General features: G+C 48.4%; 1 protein-coding gene across 1 annotated transcript; it reads right to left on the bottom strand.

The window, feature by feature from the left end:
* Window positions 1-691: 691 nt before the first annotated feature.
* Window positions 692-20,212, bottom strand: LOC130208314 (dysbindin-like). The gene is made up of 5 exons (XM_056437358.1): window positions 20,062-20,212; window positions 1,254-1,406; window positions 1,027-1,170; window positions 847-935; window positions 692-799 (listed from the first exon to the last, which is right to left on the bottom strand). The coding sequence occupies exons 1-5, from the start codon at window positions 20,102-20,104 to the stop codon at window positions 692-694; spliced, it is 537 nt and encodes a 178-aa protein (XP_056293333.1). The 5' UTR covers window positions 20,105-20,212.
* Window positions 20,213-21,543: the final 1,331 nt, after the last annotated feature.

The raw sequence follows: 21,543 nt of genomic DNA on the forward strand, positions 1-21,543 counted from the left end.
AAGCAACTCGCAAAAAATAACCAGCAACAGTTTAGTTTATTATCTTTTCTGTCGAATACATGCGAAAGGTTCTTTTTTCACACACTGCCCTCAAAAGACTGACAGGTGGATCTTTTCACTCTTCCTATATTTGATTCAATGTACATTTTAAGGCCTCAGCACGTGAACATTGGTTGCATGCTTTCCACGGGACACCCCACAGCCTCTGGTTGTGCCGTCCTCAGGCTTCCGAGGAATCAGCCGATCTCAGAAATAACCAGAAACAGTTGTATTGATTATTAGAAACGCGTGAATACATTGCGCCTCTCTTCCTTTATTGTGAAAACAAAGAAACCCTGTTTAGAGATTAGTTTAAGAACACTGTGAACGTTGCATCGGCAGGACGATGTATTGCTTTTAAATACAGAATCGTTAACAGTATGAAGCCTTGTTGTTGCCAAATTTACCTCAAGTCACCCAATTATCATCGTATTCTGCTGTACGGCCCTGGGTTGTGTTTGTGCTGTACAAAAATGCATCATTTATCAACGAGAAATCCTGTGAGGTCAGAAAATCTGTCAAAATCGGTCAAAAAACATGCCAAAACATAGATGGAAACCGGTGAGGATGAATAAATCTCCATATTTACAGTCCACAGTCTCCACCTCCGAAACAGACTCAACTCATAAGTGAAAGTGAAGGTTGAAAGCAGCTATAAGAGCCGGTGTGTGCGGCTGAGAGGCCTCTTCCCATCCCAAAGCCCACTCTTGGTCCCCCTGGCCGAGGCGTCCGCTCCCACGCTGCAGGTGGAGGGTCCTTCCTACGAGGATGGAGTCTGACGTGACCTGGACATTCAGGACTTGGCACGGCTTCCGCGAGACCCTCGAGGACGTGTCCAAAGAGTCCGTTGCGGGTGACCTCGTCGTCGCCGTCGTTGTTGTTGCTGATCCCTTGCACTGCGAGTCGGATACAAAATATCGTTAGGGATGCATCTGCGCGACGCTTCTCGCAAAAACCTCGCCTCCTTTTCTGGGTTTGTTTCCATACCTGGCAGCGGGGGGGTCAGCGCCCCGTCTTCTCCCTCGCAGCTGAAGAACACATCCAAGGCCTCCTGGTCGGAGATGTCTGTCAGATCCATCTGGTCCAGCAAGTCCACGTTCACCTCCATGGACGAGACGCTGCCAATCGGAGCTGCGGGAGAGGGGGGGGGAGCGGTGGAATGATGTGCACCTGGATGTGATGTTCACAAAAAGGAGCCCAGCAGTCCCACTCACGCCTCTTGTAGTCTCGGATACACAGGTGCGCCGAGGACAGGTAGACGTCCACGTCGTGCTGGAAGACCTCCTCGAAGAAACGCTGTCGCTCTCTCAGCTTCAGCTGCTGCGCTGCGTCCACGTCCGGGGGCCTCTGGCCTCGCTCGGCCTCCGCTGGCAATCGAGCAACAGGAAGGACGTGAAGTTAGAAACAGTCTACCATCTGATTCCAGGGAGCTGCCATCCAATCGAGCACCATACAAGGAGATTTTTAAATCTCTGGACGTGAGTGTGCCTGACAGCGAGATAACATGGGGTTGCGTCATATGACATATAGTCTGAGACCCGTTTTACAGTCACTCAGGGGTCAAATGTTGGCAGCCAGAAGGGGGAGCCATTGAGCTGTGAGTGAGGATCTGAGGAGGCAGAATCCCTTTTGAATGGAATTTATGGAGAGGTAATGAAAGGTGTGTCAGGTTTATCTCAATTATGAAACAATATTGTTCATCAGCTCTTTCCATTTTCCCATGAACTTCCACTGACAAGCTGCTTTTTTCCGTCTTTCATCAGGACGCTGATAAAGCAAGCTTGCAAAAACATTCACACCGCGCCATCGCCTGCACGTTTATTAAAAGTCTACAGATCCACAGATTTGCAAAAGCAAGCTGCCGCGTCCTCTACTTAAGTTAATCTTGTCAGAGATACCACACGGCCCCTGTTTCCCCCCTCGTCAGCATCATTGCAATAAAGCTGAGTGCAAGTCCGATGTGTGCGAGTGGACGGGTGGACTGCAGCAGTGTGGCTGCAAGAGGAAGGAGAAGAGGGCTGGACTGTAAATGACACGATGAGTCTTTTCTTCCCCTGTGACTCACTCCACGCTTTAAATCGCTAGGTAGTTCCTTTTTAAGTGTGACTTGGTGGGTTTGGTAGGTGGAAAAAACCAAGATAGCAGTTTCCCCGTTTCCATTTTTTGTGCTAAACTAAGTTTAGCATGCCCTGGCCGTAGCTTCATATTTACCTTACCGACATGGGATATATCACTCTTCTTATGTATCATTCGGCATGAAAAGCAACTAATGCACATGCTCGGAGTATACACGGACAAATTCTACAGTCTTTTATCTCCAGCATCCTGGAGAGAGGCGGTGTGTTCGGTCATGTGCACCTCTGTGTCTGTCCGCGGCTAATCTGACTAATCTGGCTAATCTGGCATCCTGCTGCATGATATTTGTTGTTATGGTACTTAGAATTGATCAAAAACAACTTTTTATTATATGTTTTATTTACTGTCATTGACCGCCTGCTTAACCCTCACTCACCACAGTTTCGGCCGCTCTTGGCTAACGCAACTACCGAGTGCCCTTCGACTCACTTTTACTGGGTTTTCTTTACGTTTAGTTTGGATAACAGCTCACGGGACTACCGGTGCGTTCGGTCATGTCCACGCATGTTCACCTCTGAGCAGGGCCGGAGTGGGGCCACTTTTCAGCCCGGGAATTTCAGGCTCAAGACCAGCCCACTTTTCTCATGGTAGTGGAAATTGGATAAATGAAGCAACAGTTCAGCTCTTACTATCCTGTAGTTCTTTTATTAATACCATGGTCCAACAAATAATGTAACGGTTAAATACAACAATAATAATCCACTTAAGATGAGAAGTTAACAAAAAATATGCATAACATTAAAAAAGGCAGAATAGCATAGCAGGGGTGTCAGACTCAGATTAGGCAGTAGGCCAGATTTGTTGGAGTGAGACCTCATGGGGGCCGTCATTGTCATGGTCATTGTCATTGTCATTATCATTTTTCTGCATGAGTATTATAAAGTGGTGATTTACTCCTTTACTACACCCACTTCCGAGCAAACAATGCATATTGGTTCATCAAGTACTGTCATATACTGCTCTTTCTTAGAATATATAACTTTAATTCATATTGTTTCCTGTTATCCTCTCTACCTGTCCCTGTAGCCATGGCCTCCTCATTGTAAATGTCGGGCTCATCATTTTCAGCAGGAGACTCTTATCTGCTGCTCCGAAGCTACAAAGAAAAATTAAGTCATATTACTGCATACTTCAATATCAATATCAATATTTCCATAATATTTGCAGTCTATGGATCGCCATATTTTGGGTGAGATAAAAAGGGTAATATTTTAATTCAATTTAATATTTTGCTTGGGAATAGGTTGACAACGCTACAATGATATTAATCAAGGCTACAACGTGAGCCGAATAGTTATGTTGCTAATCATTAGGCCTTTGTCTCTCTTTACCAGTTTCCACTTGTGTTTGTCCTCTTGAAAATAAATCTGTAAGCTTGGCACATTTGGCAGCATCCTCCTCCAATGCCTTTCTTTTTTTCAACCTGGCTTTTCCAGCCCCTCCTGCCCTCTTCCTCCCGTCCATCCTCCCTGACGCGTATCGTTACGGTCGGGCCGGCCCAGCTATCCGTAGCTGAGAAAACTTTTGGAAAAGACGCAAGGGCCGAACCAACTCGATTAGAAGTGCTCCTCTCCCAATTGAGTTGGTTGGTTCCATAATGGACTGAACCAACTCTATTATTTGGGAGGGGTGAACTTCCTCGCATGGTACAACCCATGCAGAGGCTGCGGTGTCAGAATGCGGAACGTGTTTAACCCACTTTAAGAGAAGATGGACTAACGTGACAAATGTTAACAAATACAATTCTCGACCGGCCCAGAAGTGAAGCGGCCCACCGGGAACTCTCCCGATTCTCCCGATTACCCACCCCGGGCCTGCCTCTGAGGTCTGTCCGCGGCTAATCTGGCTAACCTGGAATCCTGCTGCAGAATACGACACACTATTGTTGTTATAGCTGCATGCTCTCTCGTTGTTGGTGTGACTCACAATTTCTCAAAATACCTTTTTATTACGTTTTATTTACTGTCATTGGACACGGTTGGCTAACGCAACTACCGAGTATCTTTCGACTCACTTTTGCTGTTGTAGTTTTTTTGTACGTTTAGTGGGGATATCAGCTAACGGAACCAGCAGTGTGCACACTAACCAGCTGGCTCTGAACATGACTTTACACTGGTTGTATTCATTCAATCGCACATTGTTGTCGTTGCAGACCAGGCGGAGATCTGCTGAGCGCGCCTTTCTGGATGCAAAGTGCATTTTTATCTTAAAACTGTTGTGTTGCAGAAGTCAATAGAGCTGTGTCAGAGTTTTGAGGAGCGATTACAAACTGCAGTCAGGGATCGAGTTAACTGGATGAGGCGCTCGAGCCGTGTCTAAACTGGGAATAATGTGAAGATGATCTCGCCTGTGTGGACGGCAGCAGTCACAGCAGCTCGATAAATGCACGGCGCCGGTTGATGGAGGGTAGGAAGACATTCGGCGCAGAATGCACTCAAAAAAACAATTCAAGCCCTTCTTAGAGGTGACACATTTAAATATTGTTTGATACATTTAAATAAATCAATTACAAAACGAAGATATTTATATTGAATGGGTGTAACACAAAATGTAGGAATACTTTCATTTATTAGATTTATTTAGGTTACACTCACAAAAACTATTCAAGCCCTTCTTCGAGGTGACACATTTAAATATTGTTTGATACATTTAAATAAATCAATTACAAAAATAGATATTTATATTTAATAGGTGTAACACAAAATGTATGAATACTTTCATTTATTAGATTTATTTAGGTTATATGGTGTGCATATCAACTCAAAATAAATGTGTTTCATTGAGGACTACCCTTTGCGCATGCACTTTCTGAAAATCAGTTGTTTGCATGAGGTGAAGACACTTTCAGGGCTGTACGGTGGTGCAGTGGCTAGCACTGTTGCCTCAAAGCCAGAGGGCCGTGGGTTCAATTCCCAGTCGGGGTGTTCCTTCTGTGTGGAGTTTGCATATTTTGTTAGTTAGTTAGTTTATATTTTGAGTTGGACAAACACAAATTAATTTAATTTAATGAATATCGTTATTTTATTTTAGATGTATTTGATACAAATGAGTTGGACTAACTTAATTACATTTTATTGCACTGATGTGCTAAATTTGAGTTGGAGTTGCATATAATTATTGAATGGAAAACCTGCCAACAATTTAATTGAGTTCATCCAATGAGTCATTTCTTTGAGTGTGTTTACAACACCAGAAGAAGAAAGGATTCCAGGGTTCATCTGTTGTCTCTCCGACAATGCGAAGAGACTCCCGTCGAGACACCCTGCCGCGTGATGCCTCATAACGCCCGACAGCCATAACTTAATGACCGCTGCAGTCCGGATAAAGCTGCAAAGTTGCCTTCAAAGCAGCGACAGGTTGCGATCCTGGGAGCGCCGTGTCAGCGCAGTCCTCCCCGGGATGCTCGCCTGTCACTGCAGCTCTGCTCGGCCCCGTTTGACAGCCTGCCTCCTGGGTGCAGGGACCAGACCGGCAGACAGCTTTGGATGGGAAGGGAAGCAGAGGACATCTCAAAGCCCAGGGTTGAACCGGCTGACTGCACCAATGGGCTCACAGTCTGTGGGAGACGCAACCCGGGAAATATAGACGGGGATTCCCCAAAGACGGAAAACACACAAATCTACAAGCAAACGGGCAACATCTGCACCGCCACAGTTATCATAGCGTACGCCGCCGTACACGTGTTTGGTTCAAACTATTGAGCTGAAATAACTGACGAACAAAGTGTCTCGTGTATTGACATACGATCCTGTCAATGGATGTATTGTCAGTGATCATAACAAGATTTTTAACTTGATGTCAATCGTGTTAATCGAAAGTGCGGTGCAGCCTGATTTTTTTTTATCAGCACAATTAATAAAATTCTCTCCTGGACCATCTCATGACTTTCTCTGGCCTGTCGACCAAGTTCATGTCCTTTTTGTGCACGAAACTGCTCCTCTCACCCACATTCGTCCTCGTCCAACATCCAACAAAGATCAAGCTTCTCTTATTTTAACAGGATACCCTTTAAAAGATTTGAGGCCTTGCGAGAAATCAATCTAAAAATAATAAGAACGGTCAAAAATTAGTGGAGCAGAGACTGAGATACTATTGAGAGATACTAATCGGATCATCTCCATCACATATAACGGATTATTTTTCTGAAAGCTTAAAAGACTTTTAGCATTGCACGTCTATAACTTTGTAGGAGTCAAGAACAAAGAAAAGGATCAGACTTTTCACAACCTGGTGCCTCCATTACCCACAATTCACCTCGAACATTGACAATCTCGTCGGATATTTAAGTATGTTATTGAAAGCTCACTTCTTTCCAAACTCCACATCCCCACATCTTCGAACTGACGCCGACTCGAGTGACATCTCTTGAGGCAATGCCTCAGATTTGGAGCGTCTCCCTCCGGAAACCTGGGCACAGACTTTGAATGTGTCAAATTGGCTTCACACTTCACCCTCTTCAAGTCATTTCCACCGCTGCTCTTCACCGAGCAGACACACACACACACACACACATATAGGCCATGTGGGAGGCGGTGTGATTAAAATGATGCAATGAGGTGAGAGTCTGTCCATGCGGCCGGGTCACATGGGACGACTGCTCCTTACAGATAGATGTCGGAGGGCGGCGTGTGACGCGTTTTCCTTTTCCTTGCACTGTTGCACAATCAGAAACAATCGTGTTGTCTCTTTCGTAAGCGAGTATGGATACGTGTGGACACGTAAATAGAGAAATAAATAAATGAAGAAATACAGAAATGTAGAGATATATTTATTTAATGATGTCCTGTTGATTTATAACTTATATTTATTAATTCCTATATTTATTTAAGCATTTATTTATTTATTTATACATTTATTTAAGCATTTATTTATTTATTCCTATATTTATTCATGCATTTATTTATACTTAAGTCATTTTGAGTCCTCCATAAGGACAAACCACCGGATGAAAGACTATCCTCTATTTGCTTTTCCAAAGAAGGGTAGACGGCACTCAAATACATTGTTTGTGCTTTTTACATTACATACTACAGGTTGACACAGATGATTTATCCTGTAGTCGTCCCCCCCCCAGTTAAACACTGATTGATCGCAGCATTGATTGTCTCCACTTAAAGGCTGAGGCCTGTGGCGAGCTAAAGGTTAGCTACGGATGCATATCCTCGCATTGATTTTGCTTCCCTATCCACTGCTTTTTTTCCCGTGGGATCACACCGATCGATGCGGCTTCCCTGGCGTCGGGCGACCCCGGTGACCTCTGATTAGTGCAACCGCTCACACGGGAAATACGTCTTTCACAAGAAAGGCCCGGCCGCAGTCTTGAAGAGATCGTACCGTCCGCTAACGCCCAAAAGTCTTTGGTCTCACGCCACAAGATGCCTGAAGGGCATGGGATTTTTAAAATTGAATTATTGTCTTTATTGTCTTTTTTTGCCTTTCTATCTTTTTCTTTCCTCATCATTTTTTCTTCATCTTTCTTTCTGTATGTCTTTCTGTTTCTCTTCTTACTCTCCTTTTGTGTCTCTCTTTCTGTCTTCCTTTCTATCTGTGCTTTTTCCCTCCTGTCGTTCCTTTTCCCATCTTTCTGTCTCTTTGGGTCGTTGTTCCTGTTTGTCTTCTTGTCCTCTGTCTCTCTTTATGTTTATTGTCTTTTTTCTGTATATATTTGTGTCTAGCTATCTGTGACAGGTTCGTGGCCGTCACCGGTATAGGTTTGCCCCCTAAGCCCCAAGGAATGCGCAACCAGAGGGAACGTTGGTAACGTGTTTTTATTTGAGCGCTCTGACCGCCGACTGTGTCTCTGCTCATGCCTCCCCTCTTCCTCCTGTCCAGCTCCTTTATGGGGACAGAGCCTCGCAGATACACAACCCCAGATTGTCATCAGCTGGTCTGATGACAATCAGACCAGCTGATGACAATCAGACACCGTTCCCTGAACCACACCCGCTCCACCCAGTCTGCACCCGAGCTTAAACACCCTCTGGTACCACATACCTGCGCCGCCCCTCTTAGGCCGGGCCAACATCCGCCTAACCTACTCCCTCCCCCATGAGAGCGGGAGAGGAAGTCGGCCACGACCATCTGTGCCCCGGCCTATGGATCACTTTGAAATTAAAAGGCTGTAAAGCCAGATACCACCGAGTGATTCGGGCGTTGGTATCTTTCATGCGGTGGAGCCATTGAGCGGGCGTGGTCCGACCAGAGGGTGAATGAGCGTCCCAGGAGGTAGTAGCGCAGGGAGTCGACCGCCCACCGGATGGCGAGGCACTCCTTCTCCACCGTGCTGTACCTGCCCTCCCCGACAGTTTGCGGCTGATGTACAGCACGGAGCGGTCAAACCTCTACCTGCTGGGACAAAACGGCCCCCAGCCCTCTGTTCGACGCATCAGTCTGCAGAGTAAAAGGGAGAGAGAAGTTAGGTGTGTGGAGGAGTGGTTCCCCACAGAGAGCTTGCTTTACCTCCTCAAACGCCAACTGGCACCGCTCCGTCCACTGGACGGATCTGAGGCACCATTCCGGGGCAGGTCAGTCATGGGGCTGGTCAGCTCCGCGAAGTTCGGGATGAACCGCCTGTAATAGCCCGCCAGCCCCAAAAACTGCCTCACCTCTTTTTTCGTCTTGGGCCGCGGGCAGGCTGCGATGGCGGCGGTCTTGTCCACCTGAGGGCGCACCTGCCCGGCGCCCAAGTGGTACCCCAGATACCGTGCCTCCCTCCGTCCAACTGCACACTTCCCGGGTTGGCCGTGCCCCGCCTGCCTCAGGGACTCCAGCACCGCGCCCACCCGCTGCACATGCTCCGCCCAGGTGGTGCTGTGTATGATCACATCATCCAGGTAGGCGGCAGCATATGCAGCGTCTGCGCAGCACCCGGTCCATGAGGCGTTGAAAGGTGGCTGGGGCTCCGAACAACCCAAAAGGAAGCGTGGTGAATTGGTATAACCCAAACGGAGTGGAGAAGGCCGTTTTTTCCTTAGACTCTGGCGACAGAGGAATCTGCCAGTAGCCCTTGGTTAAATCCAGTGTCGTAAAGAAACGCGCAGTGCCCAGTCGGTCCAGGAGCTCGTCGACCCGGGGCATTGGGTAAGCATCGAACCGTGACACCTCGTTCACCCTGCGATAGTCCACGCAGAACCGAATAGACCCATCCTTCTTGACCACAAGAACAATGGGACTACACCAGGCACTGTGGGACTCTTCTATTACCCCCATCTCCAGCATTGCAGCCAATTCCCGCTGAACCACCTTTCTCTTGTGTTCAGGTAACCTGTAGGGTCGTAAACGCACCGTCACGCCCGGAGGAGTCTCAATCTCGTGCTCTATGAGGTTTGTGCGTCCTGGAAGGAGAGAGAACACATCAGCAAACTGCTTTTGCAACCGGGCAATGTCTGTTTTCTGGGTCCCGGAGAGACGGTCTTCACAAAGGAGCGAGGCCGGATTGGTGGATTTTGGGACCTCAGGCCCCAGCTCCTCTCTCTCAGATACCGAGGACACCAGAGAAACAGACTCCGCCTCCCTCCATGCTTTTAGGAGGTTGAGGTGGTAAGTCTGTAGCTCCGCCCCTATCAGAACGCACCACCTCATAGTCGACATCCCCCACTCGCCGTGTGACCACAAAGGGCCCTTGCCACTTGGCGAGGAGTTTAGAGCTGGAAGAAGGAAGCAATACAAGTACCTTCTCTCCGGTGTGAATTGTCTCAGCCTGGCACCTCTGTTGTACAGCCGCTGCTGACGCTCCTGGGCCTGGAGCAAATGCTCACGTGACAGCTGACCCAGGGTGTGGAGCTTTGCTCGCAGGTCCAGGACGTGTTGGATCTCGTTTTACTGGTGCTCGGACCCTCCTCCCAGTTTTCTTTAATGAGGTCGAGCACCCCCCGCGGAGTCCTGCCGAACAAAAGTTCAAAGGGAGAAAATCCCGTGGAGGCCTGGGGAACCTCCCGTACTGCAAACAACAGAGGGTCAAGCCATTTATCCCAATTACGTTCATCGTCATTAATACATTTACGGATCATGGACTTCAAAGTCTTATTCAGACGCTCCACCAGACCGTCGGTCTGTGGGTGGTACACACTGGTCCGAATAGACTTGATGCCCAGTAACCCGTAAAGTTCTCTCAGTGTTCTTGACATGAACTGGGTGCCCTGGTCAGTCAGAATCTCTTTCGGGATTCTGACTCGAGATGACCTGAAACAGCGCCTGCGCGACACTCTTTGCAGAAATGTTGCGCAAGGGCACCTCCCGGTATCGTGTTGCGTAATCCACGAAGACTAACACAAAGCGATATCCGCGTGCACTCCGGTGAAATGGCCCGATGAGGTCCATAGCGATTCGCTCAAATGGAACCTCCATTAATGGCAGAGGGCGCAACGGTGCCCTCGGAATGGCCGGAGGGTTTACCAATTGACACTCCGGGCAGGACGCACACCAACGGCGCACATCCGCCCGGCCAATAAAATCGGGTCATTATCCGGTCCAGAGTTTTATCATACCCCATGTGACCAGCCATCGGGTTATAGTGAGCCGCCTGGAAAACCATTTCCCGGCGGCTCTTCGGCACCAGCAACTGGGTGCTTTCCTGCCCTGTGTGAATGTCACGGCTCACTCTGTACAGTCTGTCCCTGATCAATGTAAAGTGCGGATATGTCTGCGCTGCGTCAGGGCGCACCAGCTGACCATCAATTCGTATCACTTGGTCAAAGGCTGAGCGTAGAGTATCGTCCCGAGACTGCTCGAGTGGAAAATCTTCCATGGAGTGAAACTCGGGAGCCGGAGGAGTCGCCATAGGAGGCTCCACCGGTTCCCCCTCCCCGTCTGCAGTGTCGGACGACCTCGCGTCACCGCTGAGCACGGCGCACACACCGCATGACCCTGTCTGCCGTGAACGCACCCCCGCAGTCTTCCCCATTAACTTATCAAAGCCCGGCCAATCGGTTCCCAAGATTAAGGGGTGCGTAAGGCGGGAGCTAACCGCAACCTTCACGTTATGCTTTTTACCCCCATGTCTAATTTCCACTGACACTATGGGATACTCGTGAATGTCCCCATGCACACACCTTATCTTCACCCACAATGCCTCCACCAATGCCCCTGGTCGAACCAGGCTCTGGTGGATCATAGACTGTGTACAGCCGGAATCCACCATTGCCTGATGTATACCCCCCTGGATTCTTACCGGTACACGGTATGTCGCTCCCGGACCTGGGGAGGGTGTTGGAGAGCCGGCAACCCGGATCACCTGGCCCACCTCCATCCGCGGACACTCCCGCCGGATGTGTCCGGGCTGCCTGCACCTCCAACACTCCTGCCCTGGCGTTTGAGGGACTACCTGTGGGTTGGGAAGGGTGCCGTTGTTTACTGGGGCCGGTATGGGTCGCGTCAGGGTCTGCATCGGCCTGGCCGGAGCCAGTGCGCCGTCGCTGCCTGCCTGGCCGCCGGGGTGCACCGCCAGGTGGTCCTCCGCCAGCGTGACGGCGGCCTCCAGCGATGTTGGGCGGTGGCAGCAGACCCATGTCGACGTTTCCGCCGGCAACCCTCCAACAAACTGCTCCAGGATCGCCCGTTCTGCCACCGCCTGCGCCTCTCTTGTGCTTCCGGGCTGCAGCCACCTCGTCGCGGCGTCCCTCAGCCGTTGCGCGTATGCGAATGGCCGGTCATCGGGCCCCATCGTCGTCTCACGGAAGCGCCGCCGGTGATCCTCAGGAGTCAGCCCCAGCCGATCAATCACCGCCTTCCGCACGTCCGTGTAACTGTGGCGTGAAGCTGGGGGAAGGCCCAGGGCCGCAGTCTGCGCCTCCCCGGTGAGCAGGGGCAGGAGGCGCACCGCCCACTCCCCCGTTGGCCAGCCGCATGTCTCCGCCACCGTCTCGAACGTCTCCAAAAATGACTGTGTGTCGTCCTCCGCCGTCATTTTCTTCAGCTCCACCCCCGCCCAGGGGGAAGGGATAGATGTAGCCGCCGCGGCCTGGGCGGCGAGCAGTTCCAGGGCCCGAGTCTGCTCCTCTGCCTGGCCCAGGAGCCTCCACAGTATCTGCCGGTCTGCCTCCGCCTGGTCCTTCATCGTTGCTGCCATCTGACACAGCATCTGCCCCAGCAACATCACATGCTGGGTTGGCAGATCTGGGTTTTGTTCGACGCTCTCCACGTTTGGCTCCAGTGTGACAGGTTCGTGGCCGTCACCGGTAGGTTTGCCCCCTAAGCCCCAAGGAATGCGCAACCAGAGGGAACGTTGGTAACGTGTTTTTATTTGAGCGCTCTGACCGCCGACTGTGTCTCTGCTCATGGCTCCCCTCTTCCTCCTGTCCAGCTCCTTTATGGGGACAGAGCCTCGCAGATACACAACCCCAGATTGTCATCAGCTGGTCTGATGACAATCAGACCAGCTGATGACAATCAGACACCGTTCCCTGAACCACATCCCCGCTCCACCCACTCTGCAGCCGAGCTTAAACACCCCCCGCTGCCACACTATCCTTCTTCGTGTTAAACTGTCTTTATTTCTATCTGAATGTCTTGTCTTGTCTCTCCCTCTGAGATTTGTGTACTATTTGTGTACTTAATATATTAAAGCTTTAAGTATTAGAGTATATTTAATGTGTTATGTGATGCATTGAATATAGTCGGGCCGGCGATGTCAGAGGGGGGGCCGGTCGGTGATGGAGGTGGGCCAGTATTGGACCCGCCCGCCCCTGGTTCAGACCCAGTTGGACATGCAGAATGACTGGAACAGACAGAAAGATAGAGACAGGCAGAGCCAGTCTGCCTCTCTACAGAAAGACGAACCCAGATCCCCCAGTCAGGAGGCAGAGAGAGAAAGAGTCCATTCAGAGCCGGACAAAGGCTCAGATGTAAGGGGACGGGACTGGCAGGAAATCGCTTTGGATTCAGTCATGGGTGAATTCATCTGAACTGTTTGTTAAATTCCTTCTCCTTCAGATATAATGCGTCATCCTCTAGTGTCTTCAGCTTGACTATCCATCTATATTATACCAAAACACACACAAACAAATGCTAAAAAGTAGGTCCCTTTCTGTCTCAATGTATCTGAGTAGCTCCTACGTTTCCTTCTTTTTTTTAAATGCATATCTTTTGCAACGTTTGCTTCGAATTTTGGAAAATGCTCCAGAGGACTGACACGTTCGAAAACTCCGGGGTCACGTCCTGTCATCTCAAAAACGATGATGAAACGCCGGTGAGGACGCAGATCGTTTCTGTTTTAAAAAACAGAAACATATTAGTGTGGATGGAGCCTATTCATCCAATCCAAGGCCTTTTGTTCCCTAAGAAGTGGTTTCCTTGTCAAAACGGATGAGGTCATCCCTGGTTTAATGGCTGTGGTGATGTCACATGCTTCCACGTGTGGCCTCAGCAACGATGTGTAAATATGAAGAAATGGCATCCATAAATTCGGAAAAAAATTTATGTTCAAATCAAACATGTGAATAATTAAATATGGCATTTAAATGATTTTTTGACAATAAAAAAAAAATACTGATTGATGAGTAAGTTGTTTTTCTTGTCTTCCATTGTTCTTCTCCCTCGATGTCTCTCTCCAATATCTCGCCAGTTTATTGACTGGTTGAGGCATAAACCACCTGCTGGAGCGACACTGGTTTTGGCTGAGGCCACGACGAACAGGCACTCTTAGTCTGAGGCCGGTCTTATTTATGATGTATAGAGAGAGAGAAAGAGAGAGAGGGGTGCAAAAAAAGCGAGCGAGTGGCTGTAAACACAGGAAGGCAGCAATAAGAGTGAGGGAGGAAAGGTGAAGGAGGACAGGAACACTTAAAGGAGGGCTAAAAACGTAGAGGATGTCTTTAAAGAAGACGAGATTGATGGGAAAAGAGGTTCGCCGAAAGTGAGTCAACGCAAGGGAGTGGGCTACAGAGATGGAGAGGGGGAACAGAATTAGTTCAAGAGGATCTCTTGTTATTTTTACTGAGAGTCTTTTACGAATACCTTCCGGCACAACAATGACAGCGGCAGGCTATAAACGGTCTTCATTGGCCGTTAGTGGATCAGTTTCGGTGAAGAATGGTCGAGCAGAGGTGGAATCATCAATGAGGCATGCTAATTAATCCCTAACACCACCACTTCCCGGCTCCATCCCATATTACACTTGTTTTTTATATTTCCTATAGTGCTTCCTTCACATTGCTTTGCTTGTGCCTTTTTCCTCATTTCCCAGAGCACCGGGCGATTTGAACTTCACAAAGTGGAGCAGCCTATAAGACGGCCGGCGATACCTTCGGAGACGACACACACTTTTATTTTGGGTTCCTATAAAAAAAAAAATTTAAATCCCGGTCTCCTCTCCAAAGAACCAAACACTTACCCGGGCCTTGCGGTTTTAAGGGCCCGTAAATAATTCATGGCGGCGGTTGATGTGCGCCTGCATCTCAGCGTGTGCACGTGCGAGTTGTCGTGTGCACATGAGATCTGTCTGCAGCGTCCAGCCCCACATCAGCCCAGTCAGGACAACAACGACATCAGTCCCTCCTCACAGCCGGAGGGACAAAAGGGTCCGTTTGTAGGTCAGTGGACCGCCATCCAGACTAACTACGAACAAACGATATCGAATAAGAGCAACGGGTACCATTATTGAAGCGAGCCAAGCAGTTAATAATGATAATGAATACGTGTAATTAAACTGCTCTCTCTACCTGGAGGCTTAATCATCATATCATCATCATCATCAGCAGGCAGGAAGCTGAACTCTCTCCCACTCCTCTTTTAGACTTGTATGTCTGACTGTTACTATAATACAGACGTAACGTTGTTTTATAGTTCTTAATTTATAAAGTATATGTTGTCTAAATGTTCTTTGTTGTTATTGTTGTTGGCTGTTTTGCACTTTATTACTTTATTACTATTCTTAATACTACAATCACTTCATGTTGGACAAGAGAGAAACATACTTTTTTCCACAAATGGAAGAAAATACAATAAAGATGGCTTTGACCTTTTGACTTTGAGAATAAAATGGTGTTAATTGGTTTGTCCTGGTTGTTATAGTAAAAGAAGCAACGTGCAGCTGGAGCGACGACGCCGATGACTAAAATCTGTAATTACGCGCCAACGTTGAGATTATCTCGTGAAGGGTCGGCCGAGGTCGTCCTCTCTCCGTCAGGCGAAGTGGTCCGTCGTCGTGGTTACCGGACGTCTTCAAAGCGTTTTATTGTCTTTAAGCTCCCGTGTTTTGGTTCATCTCTCCCAAAGAGTTGATTTCTGCCAAATGAAGCAGGTATCTGTAAAGAAATCCACGACTCGAGCGCCAATCTGACAAAGTTACCAACCAGCTGGTGAGCACAGCAACAAAGAACCAGGTGCACTCAGCTGGTTGAGACCAAAAACGGAGGTAAAAAAAGCGTAAATATTGAACACGATTCAAGGAGAATCCATCTGAATGTTTCTCTGTGTCTGCCAGATGAGTTCTGAGACGACTGTACAGGCACAAAGCCACCCGAGCACCTCTATATATGTGGAAATAAGAACACTGATCTCACAGGAAGAGGAAGTGCAATAATCAGTAGCTTTAGAATAATCCGTCAATGGGCGTTTTTTTTTCTCCGCGGTGACACTGATTTCTCGATTTCTTCCACTTTGGCAACGCAGACGTGCATGTTGAAACTGCCACGCCACGTTGAAAAGTCTGATTTGATGCATCGTCAAACGATAACCGATCCAATAATACAAGTTTGCTTTTCTTTTCTTTTTCTTAACCCTTGTGTTGCCTTCGGGTCAATTTGACCCGATTCAATGTTCACCTCCTCTGTCGCCTTGGTCAATATGACCCGATTCAATGTTTAACCCTCCTGTTACCTTTATATTTACTAACATATTTTACCCTTGAGGTCAATATCAATATGACCCTATTAAATCTCCAGAAAATTATTAGAATTAATATTGTTTTCCAAGTTTAAGTGTGAGGTACTTTATGTTTGTTTGTTGACTCCCGAAAGAACACCGACATTAAACATTGAATCGGGTCAAATTGACCCGAAGGCAACACAAGGGTTAAACGAATAATATATATTTACAGCTTCGCACAGTGAACAAGGCCAACGGTCAAAAGTGTTCATTCAGAATAAATGGGTGTTGGTGAGTCATGGAGGTACAAATATAAAAGAAGATGTTCAATGTGGTCCCATTTGTATCCCCTGGGCTCTGACATGAAGCCCCCGTGAGCGTCACCGCTGGCGTCCTGACGGACCCCTCAGAGGGCGATCCGTCAGAGACACAGGTACATGTGGTGGATCTTTAACCGCGCACATGAGCTCATCAAACAGAATACACTCCTTCTTCCTATCCGGGTCAAGTCCTGGCTGCAGCCTGCTCTCAGCAGCTGGCCGGCCCTTCGCTCCACGGCACGCCGGTGGTCCGCTCTCACAGTCCCACCGCGGTCACAATGTGACAGAGCGGACGGCAGAGCAACAGATGGGGCGCGTCTTTCTCCGGAGCCGCAGCCCTGATCCCGTTCAGCCTCGGTGAAATCAAAACGTGATCTCACCGGGTCGGATCGGATCTGGGTCGGCGTGTCGGAGGAACAGAGAAGGCACAGGAAATCCAATCTTTCGCTGATAGAAATGATATGCATAACTTTTACAATGCAGTCAAATCTATCTACGGCCCAACAAACCACTGCATCACTCCTGTTAAAACCGCAGATGGGCTCAGAGTCCTAAAAGACCAGAGCAGTATACTGGAGAGGTGGGCTGAACATTTTAATACCCTGCTTAATCAGGACTCTAAAGCAGACCGCACCATCCTGGATCAACTGCCTGAACTTCCACCGATTGACAACCTTAACCAACCCCGACCTTCCTGGAGGTCCTGTCAGCCGTCCGCTCTCTGAAGAACAACAAGTCTCCTGGCATGGACAATATCCCTGCGGAACTGCTTAAACATGGTGGTTACCTCTGTACAAGAGCACTACATCAACACATCACTAAAGTATGGGCTGATGAAAACATCCCACAGCAATGGAGAGATGCCAAAATTGTCACTATATATAAAAACAAAGGTGACAAGACCATCTGTGGCAACCACAGGGGTATAGCACTCCTTGCTGTTGCTGGTAAGGTCCTGGCCAAGGTGCTGCTGCAGAGGCTACTCAACAACATCACAGAGGCATTGCTCCCAGAATCACAGTGTGGCTTTAGGAAGAACAGGAGTACAGTCGACATGGTCTTCACAGCCCGGCAGCTTCAGGAAAAGTGCAGGAGCAACATCAAGACCTGTTTATGGCTTTTGTCGACCTCTCCAAAGCCTTCGACACTGTGCAGAGAGACCTACTGTGGGACATCCTGCTCCGGTTTGGATGCCCTAACAAGTTTGTCAACATCCTCCGACAGTTTCATGATGGTATGAATGCTAGGGTGACAATAGGAGGACAAGAGTCTGCCTCCTTCCCTGTGTGCACAGGGGTCAGGCAGGGGTGTGTACTAGCACCAGTGCTCTTTAACATCTTCCTCCTATGCGTCACCCAGCTTCTCCATAAGGAAATTGAGGACAACAGCGGGGTGACAGTAGTCTATAGGCTCGATGGCAACCTCTTTAACATCAGGAGGCTGCAGGCCACCACCAAGCTGCACAGAGTGAGGGTCCTGAGCTGCAGTATGCAGATGACTGCGCTCTGGTGGCTCACACTCCACAAGACCTCCAGGCTGTCCTGGATGCAGCTGTGAAGGCTTACAGCAGGATGGGGCTGACCATCAACATCACCAAAACAGAGGTAGTCTGTCAGTGGAGCACCAACATCCCACCCACGCCACCCATCTTCAGCATCAATGATAAGCATCTATCTGTAGTACCATCATTCAAATACCTCGGGAGTATCCTCTCTGAGGACAATAACATCGACAATGAGGTCCAGAACAGAATCAAACAAGCATCAGCTGCCTTTGGGAGACTCAGGCGCCGGGTCTTTCAAAACAAGAACTTATACCTCCATACAAAAATCTCTGTGTATCAAGCAGTGTGCATCACCACCCTCCTGTACAGTTGTGAAGCCTGGGTCACTTACAGCCGCCATGTGAAGTCCCTGGAGCATTTTCACATCCGCTGTCTCCAGCGAATGCTAGGAATCACTTGGCGTGACCGAGTGCCACACACCGAGATCCTCAGGAGAGCAGGCTGTAGGAGCATGGAGGCCACCATCACCCACTACCAGCTACGATGGCTGGGGCACGTTATAAGGATGCCCCTCAATCGGCTGCCTCACAAAGTGCTGTATGGCCAGCTCGCCCAAGGCCAGCGCCTGCTGGAGGGCAGAAGAAGCGCTATAAAGACCAGATAAAAACAGCGCTAAAGAAATGTAAAATCAGACCAGGGGACCTGGAGGGCTTGGCTGCTGACCGTAACACCTGGCGTCAGATGTGCCAAGACGGGACCACAGCACTGGAGGAGGACAGGACAGCCAGGAGGCAGGAAAGAAGGCATACAAGAAAAACAACCAAGGTTGCCAGGACCACCACTACTACATACGCATGTCCCACCTGCGACAAGACCTGTGGATCCAGGATAGGACTATACAGCCACCAGAAAACTCACCGCTGAAAGTCAGAAGTGGACGTCATCATCGGCTTCGATGGACAACTACAAGCAAGCAAGCAAGTGTGTGTGTGTGTGTGTGCATCCTTGTTTCCCTGTGTGACCTATTCACTTGCTATTAGTGGTATATTACTCAAGGGGATGATTCAACATTCCTGTCTGATTTTTGCCACACACACACACACACACACACATCTCATGGAGCAGTGAATACATTTGATGTCCATCATGAATAAATAAAAACTCTATCATTCCTTATTTGACATTATTTTGACACTGAATGCATGTGTGTATGTTTGCGTGTGTGTGTGTGTTTGCGTGTGGTTGTGTGAGTATGTGTGTGTGGTTTGTGTGAGTATGTGTGTGTGTGTGCATGCGTGTGTGTGTGTGTATGTGTGTGTGTGGTTGTGTGAGTATGTGTGTGTGTGTGCATGCGTGTTTGTGCTTATGTGTGTGTGTGGTTTGTGTGAGTATGTGTGTGTGTGTGTGTGTGCATGCGTGTGTGTGTGTGTGTGTATGTGTGCGTATGGTTGTGTGAGTATGTGTGTGGTTGTATGGGTGTGTGAATATGTGTGTGTGTATATGTGTGTGTGTATGTGTGTGTTTGTTTATGGTTGTGTGTATGTGTGTGTATGCGTGTGTGTGTGTATGTTTGCGTATGGTTGTGTGAGTATGTGTGTGTATACGTGTGTGTGTGTGTATGTGTGCGTATGGTTGTGTGAGTATGTGTGTGTATATGTGTGTGTGTGTGTATATTTACGTATGGTTGTGTGAGTATGTGTGTGTATGCGTGTGTGTGTGTATGTTTGCGTATGGTTGTGTGAGTATGTGTGTGTGTATGTGTGTGTGTGTGTGTATGTTTGCGTATGGTTGTGTGAGTATGTGTGTGTGTATGTGTGTGTGTGTGTGTATGTTTGCGTATGGTTGTGTGAGTATGTGTGTGTGTGTGTGTGTGTGTGTATGTTTGCGTATGGTTGTGTGAGTATGTGTGTGTGTGTGTGTGGTTGTATGGGTGTGTGAATATGTGTGTGTATGTGTGTGCATGGTGTGTGAGTATGTGTGTGTATATGTGTGTGTGTGTGGATGTTTGTGTGTATGCGTATGTGTGTGTATGTGTGTGTGTGTGTGTGTGTGTGTGTGTTTGCGTGTGTGTGTATGTTTGCGTATGGTTGTGTGAGTATGTGTGTGCGTGTGGTTGTATGGGTGTGTGAATGTGTGTGTGTGTGTGTGTGTGTGTGTGTATGTCGGTGTGTGCGCGCGCGCGTGTGTGGCTCCATCTCAAGACATCCACCCGAGCTGAAAGAGGTGCATCATGCTTATAAAGTTGTGGAGAGGACTCACTGTGCGCGCGCGCGCTGTGCTGGTTGGCCGGCGGCGCGCTCATGTTGCCGGGGACGCGGAAACAATCAATCCGAGAGAAGGACGAAGAGAGGAGAGTCCAGCCGAGAGGCTGCCGACCAGCGCCCGCTCCAAGGTGACTGATGCCCGGCTGCTCTCCCTGCGCCGCCTCGCTGCACTCTGAGCCTCTTGGATGAGGAGAGAAGTTTGGAGCCGACCAGCTGACCAATGACAGCGAGGGGGGAGGAGCCGAGGGGAGACAGAGGAGAGGACAGAGAAGAGGGGGGAGAATACCGAGGAGAGACAGGCACATGACATGCCTTTGTTATTTTTGTCTTCTTCCACACACCTCCTCCCCTCGCTCCCTCTTTCCCTCCCTCCTTCCCTCCTTCCTTCTATCCTTTTCTCCTTCTGTCTCCCTTTTTTGGTTGCATATTTAAAAAAAATCTCTTCTGTGTCACCTTCATGGGTCAAGAGCAGTCAACAAAGTATATTCCTTCTAATAAATGTATTTTTTTACTGGTTTAATAATAATAATTGGAACTGAACAATACAAATAATTAATTTTATTAATTGTTTCCTCTTCACATTTTGATCCTTACAGAACAATACACACTGAATGAAGGATTAATATTATAGTCACATTTGTAAACAATGTGCCACTAGCTTTTGGAATAAAAAAAAATAGATAGAAATAGACATTAAAACACTTTATTTTACACAAAAGTAGAATTGTTTGGTATCTTTTTAGATGAATATCCTACAACAACAAAACTCAAATATTGTGTGGCGGATATATACAATCACACACCGGAAAGATATACTTATTTCACATTAGAGAAAACATAAACAAATGAATTAGGTGGGACCAACGAAACTCAGTTGTGTCTGTTGTAAACTTGACTGAGGACATCCTTTCCAAATGGAGTGTAGAATAGACTCCAGATGGACTGCGTGTCTGAGACTCCCTCTAGTGGACACCGGAGGAAGCTTCCAGGTCCTCCCAGTTGCTGATGACAATGTTTGGTTGTTCCACAGAGCATCATCACATCAGACGTCGCCGTGAGTCACTGTAACAATCTGTGTGTATGAACCACTTTCATCAAGAGAAAAGGCGTCTCGCTCTTTTCCTTCTCCGCGGCACACGTACATCTTCACACCTTCGTACGCGAGCGTGTGTGTGTGCGTCACCACCGACGCCTTCGCTACCCAAGCTCACGCTGTGCACGGCGAAGAGTGAAACTCCCGAAGGCCGCGTGGCAGTTGTGAAGTGGTGGGAGTGACTGTCAAAATGTGTCGCCATAAAAACACACGCGCGACTGTAAACATCAGCGGGCCTCAAGATGCCTGTTGTATGTGTGTGTGTGCGTGTGTGTGTGTGTGTGTGTGTGTGTGTGTGTGTGTGAGTATAAAACAGACTGAGATACACAGAGAGAGAGAGAGAGAGAGAGAGAGAGAGAGAGAGAGAGAGAGTGGGCAGAGGAA

The sequence above is a fragment of the Pseudoliparis swirei genome, chromosome 18 (genome assembly GCF_029220125.1).
Source record: "Pseudoliparis swirei isolate HS2019 ecotype Mariana Trench chromosome 18, NWPU_hadal_v1, whole genome shotgun sequence".
Taxonomy (NCBI): domain Eukaryota; kingdom Metazoa; phylum Chordata; class Actinopteri; order Perciformes; family Liparidae; genus Pseudoliparis; species Pseudoliparis swirei.